Source organism: Loxodonta africana, chromosome 6 (genome assembly GCF_030014295.1).
Source record: "Loxodonta africana isolate mLoxAfr1 chromosome 6, mLoxAfr1.hap2, whole genome shotgun sequence".
NCBI lineage: Eukaryota > Metazoa > Chordata > Mammalia > Proboscidea > Elephantidae > Loxodonta > Loxodonta africana.
In genome coordinates this window covers 42,369,895-42,378,819 of record NC_087347.1, presented here as the reverse complement: position 1 = coordinate 42,378,819, position 8,925 = coordinate 42,369,895, and the positions used below count along the sequence as shown (strand labels likewise).

The 8,925-nt window shown below is 41.8% G+C and overlaps 1 protein-coding gene across 2 annotated transcripts; it reads left to right on the top strand.

Annotated features, from left to right (window-relative positions):
• Positions 1-1,303: 1,303 nt before the first annotated feature.
• On the top strand, positions 1,304-8,683 carry CTLA4 (cytotoxic T-lymphocyte associated protein 4). 2 transcript variants are annotated; one of them, XM_003406118.4, is made up of 4 exons: positions 1,307-1,575; positions 4,347-4,694; positions 5,160-5,269; positions 6,565-8,676. In XM_003406118.4, exons 1-4 carry the CDS (start codon positions 1,470-1,472, stop codon positions 6,667-6,669), a joined length of 669 nt encoding a protein of 222 aa, XP_003406166.2. In that variant the 5' UTR covers positions 1,307-1,469; the 3' UTR covers positions 6,670-8,676. The 2 variants fall into 2 exon arrangements, with proteins under 2 accessions (XP_003406167.2, XP_003406166.2); XM_003406119.3 differs by lacking the exon at positions 5,160-5,269 and having other exon boundaries at positions 1,304-1,575; positions 6,565-8,683.
• Positions 8,684-8,925: the final 242 nt, after the last annotated feature.

The following is an 8,925-nucleotide window of genomic DNA, read 5'->3' as shown; positions in this document are numbered from 1 at the left end:
CTGAAAGAGGCATGTTGGAGAAATGACCAAATGGAGGCATGTGAGGAAAGGCTGGAACATAGGAAAAAAGGGAGGCATTAGGCCCATATTCTGCACAGCTTCCTCTGCCATGCTGAGGTGCATGGACAGTGGGAAACATGGAAGAATGAAGTAGGCAATCACCAAATTCAATGTTATAACTGTGTGTATGCATGTCAGTCTTCTAGAAGCCCCCCAAGACATTAACCATGCTTTTGTCTTGTCATCATTAAGTCTATAGGACATACACTTCCTGGCATAGAGTAGGTTCTTAATAAATGTTTCATTAACCATTGAAATGTATGATGCACAGCTTTATTTTCTTACTGTTATCTTTCCTCAGTTTAAAGGGGTACCTCAACATCTCGCATTCTGTTACTAGGTGAATTTTTGTCCTGGTCACAACTTTCATAAATTTAAGAATTTCAGGCATATGTAACCTTAGCTTTGGGATCTACTGCTTGAAAAATTCCCATTTTACAAACCAATTTATCTTCTTATGGAAGTTTTTAATCTGCTGGATCATTTTGTGGTTGACTGTCTTTGGACCAGAGCCCTGATGGTGCAGTGGTTAAGAGATTGGCTGCTGACCAAAAGGTCGACAGTTTGAATCTGCCAACCACTAGCTGAAAACCCTTTGGGGAAGTTCTACTCTGTACTGTAGGGTCGTTTCGAGTTGGAATTGACTTGATGGCAATGGGTGGGCTTTTGGACCTTCTCCAAATCTGTTCTGTCCTTGTTGAGGTAAGGCTTTTAAGAACATCTGAATTCTTTCCTGATCTGCAAAACCAGGGACAGATCAGTTTATTTTTTGTGCCTTGAGCATTTTCTCTCAACAAAATATAAAACAGAACAAGGAGGAATAAACTATCTGTACAGCATGCTGAAGGACCCTTAAAAGGATGTGCCATACAGATAGAATGCAGAGCTTTATTAATGATGCCCAGGGATTAATTCTGTCATTAACTCAAGGGCTCAGGGAGCCGGCAGCTTAACTGTTTTAGGAATGCCAATGAAGCAAATTGGGTGGTAAAACGTGCTTAGACGATTGGATAAAATTGAGATTTAGTGGGGATCCCTGCACTCCAGGAAACTCTCCAAGTCTCCACTTAGTTATCCAGATCCTCAAAGTGGACAAGAAGCTTCAGTTTCAAATTGAATGCATTTTCCATCCATGGATTGGCTTGTTTTGTTCAGTTTTATTTTGAGTGTTTGAGGTTAACTTTTCGACGTAACAGCCAAACCCACGACTTCCTTTCTCGTAAAACCAAAACAAAAAAGGCTTTCTATTCAGATGCCTTCTGTGTGTGCACATGTGTAGTACATACCTGGGATCAAAGCCGCCTATATAAAGTCCTCGATTCTGTGTGGGTTCAAACACATTCAAAGCTTCAGGATCCCGAAAGGTTTCGCTCTGCTTCCTGAAGCCCTGAGCCTGCTCCCATAAAGCCATGGCTTACATTGTATTCCGCAGGTGTGGGGCTCAGCTGCACCAGCCCAGGACCTGGCCCTGCACTGCAATGCTTTCTCTTCTCTTCATTCCCATCTGCTCCAAAGGTGAGTGAGGATTTTGGAACACGAAGGTGGAGGAGGTGTTTCTCCCATCTGGGTTTCATTTCTTTCGACAGTCAAGGGCAGTGATTTACAGCAAAGCCAGAAGCTAAAGGTAAAACTTCCATCTCCCGGCTTGGATGGCTCTGGAAGCAGGGAACAGCCAGCAGCAGCAAATAAGCAGAGATACAGCTCATAGCAGAGAGTGCCAGGTGTATAATATGTGCTTAATGAATACATGGGAGTTGGTTTGGGAGACACTGGCAATCTTTAAGGTATTTCCTCCCAATCTTCTGTGAAGTTGAAAGTAAATATCTTAAAGTAAAAGGATTTTGGAGGGAAAAGATATCCACAGTCCTGAATGCATTTGAGCTGGGTATCAGGGAGAAGCCAAGATTTCCCTTTTTAAAAAAGATATTCACTTAATAAAACCATGTAAGTGTTTCTTTCCTATCCAATTCAAGGTTTAAGATCGTCTAATTCAGTTTTACAAACTAACTATCCAACTTGTTTAAAACTTAAGCAAATCATCTTGAACTGAGTAAAGAGAAGTAAAGAAGGGATATCCTGGGGAAGAGCTCCTCTTTGCTTGATTCAAAGTTTTAAGGTTCTGTTTATCAAGTCTATAAACTAGTTAACCAATTACTTTATGAATGAAAGAAATTTGAAATTGCAAAGTAACAAAAGAAAAAAAGAGAAGACAGAAAGACAAAAAGAAAGAAAGAAAGAACGAAAGAAAGGAAGAAGAAAGAAAGCCAACCATCAGTCTCTTTGGCAGAAAATACTTCGTTGCTTGACTTACATGTGGACTTCAGATGCAGAATCCTCAGTTTTCAGATTAAATAAACCTCTTTAGCGATGGACATCAGGTTTGTTACATGCCTAAAAACAATAAGTATTCCCGTTGAATCTCAACTTTCTCTCTCTCTAGACCTTCTTGGTTAAGAAGTCAGGTGGTTTATGTGAAGTAGGTGTTCAAAAGATACTTGATAATTTAACTTTTACTGGATAAGAAAGATCCATATATGTTTCCTGATTTTACATGTTTAAACATGTAAAGATTAAATACTCTTAGAAGTAATTAAATTTCCTTTTTAGGAAACTGATCTCAACTAGTAACTAGGATTCTTCCATAGTGGATACTGGGAAATTGAGGGTAATCAGATTTGACGGTGATAATTGGGAGCTTAACTGGGAGGAGGGCAGGAAACTTGGTCTTACTTAAGCCTAGAGTCAATACAATAAAAATTATCGAATGCCCATTTGGAAAGGATGTGACTATTGCTCCACGAGGCAGAAGATGGGAGAGGTATGATTAGCACACACAAAAAAACTACAATACAGGGCAGAATTTCATTTAGTCCTGCAACAGACCTATAACAGTGCAAAGGATGTGCAGAAGGCAGTGAAAATGATTCCACCAAGTAATCAAGCTTCAAGGAGAAGGTGGCATTGGAACCACTCTTTAAGGGATAGGTAAGATTCTGATAGGAAAAGATGAGCGTTGGGGAAGAAGATGTTTGTCTCACCAAACTGAGCTGCTGAATTACCCATGGCTGTGGCTGCTGCCACATTGTTCTCTTCTCTGAGGACAGATGTAGTCAAGTACAGGTGCTAGGGGGAAGGTACTGGTGACTTTAGTATAGGGTGATTTATAGGCAGGAAGGGGTATCCTGGAAACTAAGACTGGATTTGGTAGGCTGGAATTGGATCATGGAGGACCTTGAATGGTATTTATTTTGTTTTTGCAAGCAATGGTAAGTAAGACATAAAACTGTTTGAGCAGACAAATTATAGCATTCAGTCCAAGTTTTGGGGTGATGATTGGTTGCCGCTTGATTGACTGAAGAGGGGCCAGGTTAGTTACAGGAAGACCAGTTTGAAGATGATTTGATATAAAGCCACCATTTTTTTAAATGATATGAGTCTCTTTGTATGGAGAGCTGTCTCCCTTATCCTGTAGAAGCCAGAGGAAAAAGAATAAAGGAATACGAGGGTGTTTGAGTGAAGCAGAGAAGGAGGGCGGAAGAGGTAATGGTGGTGGCAGGGGAAGCCCACAGAAGTTAACAGCAGGGTTGCCTCAACCTGGAGAGGAAACGACCCGGTGCCCTCCGCTCTGTGGCTTCCTTCATCTAACAGCATCCCCATTCTATGACAGTAATGCTAGAGAAGGGGTGACCAGCACAGTGAGCCAGGGCTCAGCTGTTACTCATGGGTGATAGAGGTACAGGACCCGTTGAAGAAATACGCAGAGGTACAGGAAGTATGCTTTGAGGGTTAAGGCAAGATTCTGTACTTCAACATCCAGAACTCCCCCTGAAAATGCTCTATTATATTTTTACAATACCAGAGTGGAAGACACTTTGATATGAATCCCCACTCACTACACAGGAGAACAAGGAAGGCCAGAGGAGAGGTGTGACTTTCCTAAATCATATGTTTCATGGCAGAGCCAGGTCTTCCATTTGTCACATCAGTATCCTTCCTGCCACAACCATCTGCCTTCAAGAAATTATTTCCCAATAAGGAAACACTTTTTTCCAGAGTTTCTGGAAGACAACTAATAGAACGCCTTGGGGAGAAGAGATGGAGAGGGCGGATGGAGAGGGGATGTGATAAGGAAGGGTGATGGAGTTGTTGAAGAGGGAGAGAAGGGCTGGGAGGTGAAGATGGAGGATACCCATCAAAGATAAACCTTCCCTGGCTCGAGGTTTTGCCTGGACTGGGCCATGGATGACAGTGAGTTCATGGAATTCCCTTTGGCTTTTCTCTGTTAGCGCTGGACGTGTCCCAGCCTGCAGTGGTGCTGGCCAGCAACCGGGGTGTCGCCAGCTTTGTGTGTGAGTATGAATCCTTACACAAAGTCAAAGAGGTCCGGGTGACAGTGCTGCGGCAGGCCAACAGCCAGATGACTGAAGTCTGTGCCTCCACGTTTGAGGTGGAGAATGAGCTGACCTTCCTAGATCATCCCACCTGCACTGGCACCTCCAGTGGAAACAAAGTGAACCTCACCATCCAAGGGCTGACGGCTATAGACATGGGGCTCTACATCTGCAAGGTGGAGCTCATGTACCCACCACCCTACTACGTGGGCATGGGCAACGGAACCCAGATTTTTGTCATTGGTGAGCAAAGCCATTTTACTAGGCTGACACCTTTCACATTACTGTCTCCTTTGGATGAGAACAGTTTTGCTCCTTAATTTTAGGTGGTTCATTGTTTAGTTCCGTGGAGAGTCTCTTGGTCTCTTTAAGGGTGCACTGTCGTTCCACATAGTAGTCTTACTTGTTATGGATGGTGACCTAAACAGAATTCTGAACATAAAATAAGATGGGTTGAGCAAAGTGTTTTTTCTACTGGCAAGTTGGGGCATTCCCTCCGGAATGTTAACCATCATGAAGTTTAACCTTGTGTCTTTGATATGACATTCCTGGGAAGTGGCCCCAGATTTACCTGTGGGCTAGCAATACTATTTAGGGGTGGACATCAAGGTCTGGGAGCTCCAATTTCTTCCTTTTTTCACCAGTAGGGGAGGAGGGCCTTAACATTTAAAGACTATCTCACAGAAACTGTGCTGTTTTCTGTTGCAGATCCAGAACCATGTCCGGATTCTGAATTCCTCCTCTGGATTCTTGCAGCAGTCAGTTCAGGATTGTTTTTTTACAGCTTCCTCATCACAGCTGTTTCTTTGAGCAAAATGGTAAGTGTGATGCTGGCAACCCACCATGTTTGGTGGGGATACTTTTAGTGATATCAACTGACCAAATGATGGTACTGAGTTTAGTTTTCTTCAAATGAAGCAATACATGCCAAAGAGGAAGGACATGGCAGAGAATACACTAGACCCCTTGGCATTGGCCTTTGAGGTTTCAGGATGACTAATATTTTAGATGAGTGTGTTTGACATTGAATGTTTGTGTGCTTCTGAACAGGGTTTCAGTTTGAGTAACTGTTTGAACAACATGGGGCAGCTGTTTTCCTCTATATCTTCATGACAAATGTGCTTCAGTTAGTAACCCTGAAACATAAATTAGGTTGGACAAAATGCTAATTGAAATGATCACCTGGATGGATTTTATTTTCCCCTTAATGTTCCTTCATTTTATCTGGTAGACATCTCTTAGTGCCTCCCTGCTTGTGCCTTCCTTATCCAAACTGTCACCTGTCATGAACACAGAATCTGACCAGGGCTCCCTATTACCCAGTCTGCTTACCTGGGATATCTTGCCCAATTTTCCAGCCCTGTTTGTTAGATTTTTTTTACTACATCTGTTGATGGTGAAAGAGGCAGAGGTATGGAATCGTGCTTCCTGTCAAGATTTCTTTCTGACTGTCCCTCTCCGCTCCCTCTACCTAAAGCCGCCTTTGCCAACACGAGGACTCTCTAGCTTGATCTCTCTTTTTCAATCTCTCTCTTTCTGTCTTGCTCTGAACTTACATGCAAAGACATAATCTGTTCCAAGATCATCTCCTCAGCTTGACAGCGACGTTTACTTGCTCTAGGTTCTTTCTACTTTATTTACTGCAAACTGCCACACAGACTAGTAGACTAGACCTCAATTTACTGAGGTAGTAAAAACTGGGGACTAATATAGACGGAGAAAAAATAATAAAAGGAATATGAAGAGTGGAGCTGAGAAACACAGTTCTCAAACAGGGTAAAGTGTGTTATTACCTTATCATGCTCATTCTGTCACAAACTCCAGTCAATTATCATAGACATTTTGTGTTATTTCTGAAGATTTCTCCAAGTCTCTGTCTCCTATCTTCCAGTCAGGGAAAACAATTGCTATTTTACATCAATAGCACAGTTGTTTACCCAAAATGAATTTTAATAGCTGAATCAAGAAAATATCCTGGGGCTTATAATCCTGTATGTTGTGAACATTCATTTTTGAGCAGGCAGGGACCCAATCGGTATTGAGTTTCTATTATGGTTAGAAGTGGCTTCTGTATTCTTCAATAATAATTACTGTTTCTTTTTGTGTTTGGCAGCTAAAGAAAAGAAGCCTTCTTACTACCGGGGTCTATGTGAAAATGCCCCCAACAGAGCCAGAATGTGAAAAGCAATTTCAGCCTTATTTTATTCCCATCAATTGAGAGATCATTATGAAGAAGAAAGACCATTTTCCAATATCTAAGAACTGGGGCAATTCTAAATTTTGATATCCAGCTATTTTTGTTTGTTTGTATATTTTGGGGGAAATCCTTCTCTCTTTAATATAAAGCTGGATGTGCGACCCAAATTAAGTATACTACAATTTAAAGCAAAAGAACCAGAAAACAGAGCTGGGACTTTTCTGTCCCATCAGATCCAATTTTAGTAAAAGCATCACTTGAGAGCAATATGGGGACGCAGCATTACAATGTGGATCAAGTAATTAAGTTAGGGGATGGTCAAGCCCAAAGAAAGGAAAGGAGGTCGTGAAGAAGAGGAAATATATTGTACACACCTTGCATTTACATATAAGAAGTTTATAACTGAAACGATCTTTTCCAGTTATATTTGTATACTGTACTATTTTTCTTAACAAATGTATAATGACATGAAGACTTTGAAAATACTCATATGGCTATATTTTAGCCAGTGATAGCAAAGGTTGTATTGTACCAATATGTATTCTTTTATTTGATAGTATTGTGCATGGGGCCACATGTACTTTTGTGTATTTGCTGATGATTTGAATATAAACACTATATGGCAGTGTCTTCCCATCATGGGTTCCAGGGAGGTTTGGTGGAGGGGCTCAGGACACTAATATGCAGGCATAACAAGGTCACTTGCTGAGTGGCTCAGAAACTGGGTGAGGCCGTAGTGGTGCTCCAGATTCTTGCAGACCGGTTGGACTGAATTGGTGTGGTCACGAAGGTGCTTTGGGCTTTTATGTCAGCTCCTTTCAGTGGCTTGCAAGGAAGCTGAAGCTGGTGGTATCTGAGCTAACTTGACAGAAGAGCATGGAGGAAATGGTTTACTCCAGGAGTTTTGAAGACGTGAGCTTCAAGGAAGTTCCAGGGAGCCCCAATTCCTTACCATGGTTAATAGCACTGACAAAAGAAAGCAGCAGGTGGCAGAATGGGGTGCAAGAATGTTTCTGAAAACTAACACTGTTGGTGTTTTTTAACTCACTATTTTCCATGAAAATGCAACAACATGTATAATATTTTTAATTAAATAAAAGTCTGTGGTGGTCGTTCTATGGTGTTGTCTTTATCTTCCTTTTATTTGAGGATTGTATTTGCATTTGTTTTTGATTCATTCTTTCGGCACTTGACAGAGTCTCCAATATCAGAAATACTGGGAACAAAGTGGAAGAACACAAAAGGGCAAACAATGCTTCACGAGTCACCTGTCTACCAGTCCATTATCTGCAAACTATTCTTGGAAGGAATCCATCTTGTCTTTCCTTCCCTTTGATTCCTTCACAACTACTGTGGGATATAAAGTGGGTTAACACAGACATAGCAATCCTTTATAAACACGCAGCATGCTCTTTAGCACAGTTTCTTCACCTCCGCTTTCTTACCCATGGATTTCTCAGCTCAGTTCTCGGCACTGATTACAGTTGTCACAGCAACTCCAGTGTTGTCAGCCATGCTCCTTTCAGCCATTTTGTTCTGCCTTTGAGACAAATGGAACTTTCTCTTGCGGCTTCCACATGGACTTTTTGCAAATGTGTGGAAAACACACCTATGGCCCTATGTAGTTATTAGTTGGCAGACTTGGGCCTGGCCCACTGAACCCTCTGTGATTCTTGGGTAACCAATGTGTAGCCTCAGCCTCCTTGGTTTCCCCTCAAGGTTTCTTAGTTTGACTTCCACATCCTGTTATTGTCTTCTGCAATGAGGGACCACCAGTAGCGGAATTAACTGGATCACTTATTTAAAATGCTGATTCTAGGTGCTCAGCCCTAGATGTGCTGATTTAGAATCTTTAGGTGGTAGGGCCAGGAGTTTGCACTTCCATCAAGCTCCCCAGTGCTTCTTACGTCCATCAAGTTTGAGAACTGCTGCTTAGGCAGAGCTCCTGAGGTATTTTTCTCTCCCTCTCTATCCCAGTCTCTCTCTCTTTTTTCCCCCAACAAGTGCTCACCAACAGATGAGAGAGTGCATGGTAAGTATTCCATAAAGGTTTATTAAATAAAATGAATAGATTTTTCAAAATACGGTAATAGGTATTACCTAGAATGGGCTCCTACTATGTGGCAGACTATGCCTCTTGCTTCCTTGGTCTTGGGTTGGAAGCCATGAAGAAACACACAGAAGGAGCCCCAATGGATAGTGTGGTACTAGTTTTACTGCTCCAAATGTCTTTAGAGAGATTACTCTATTCCATAACTGATGGCAGATTTAAATTAC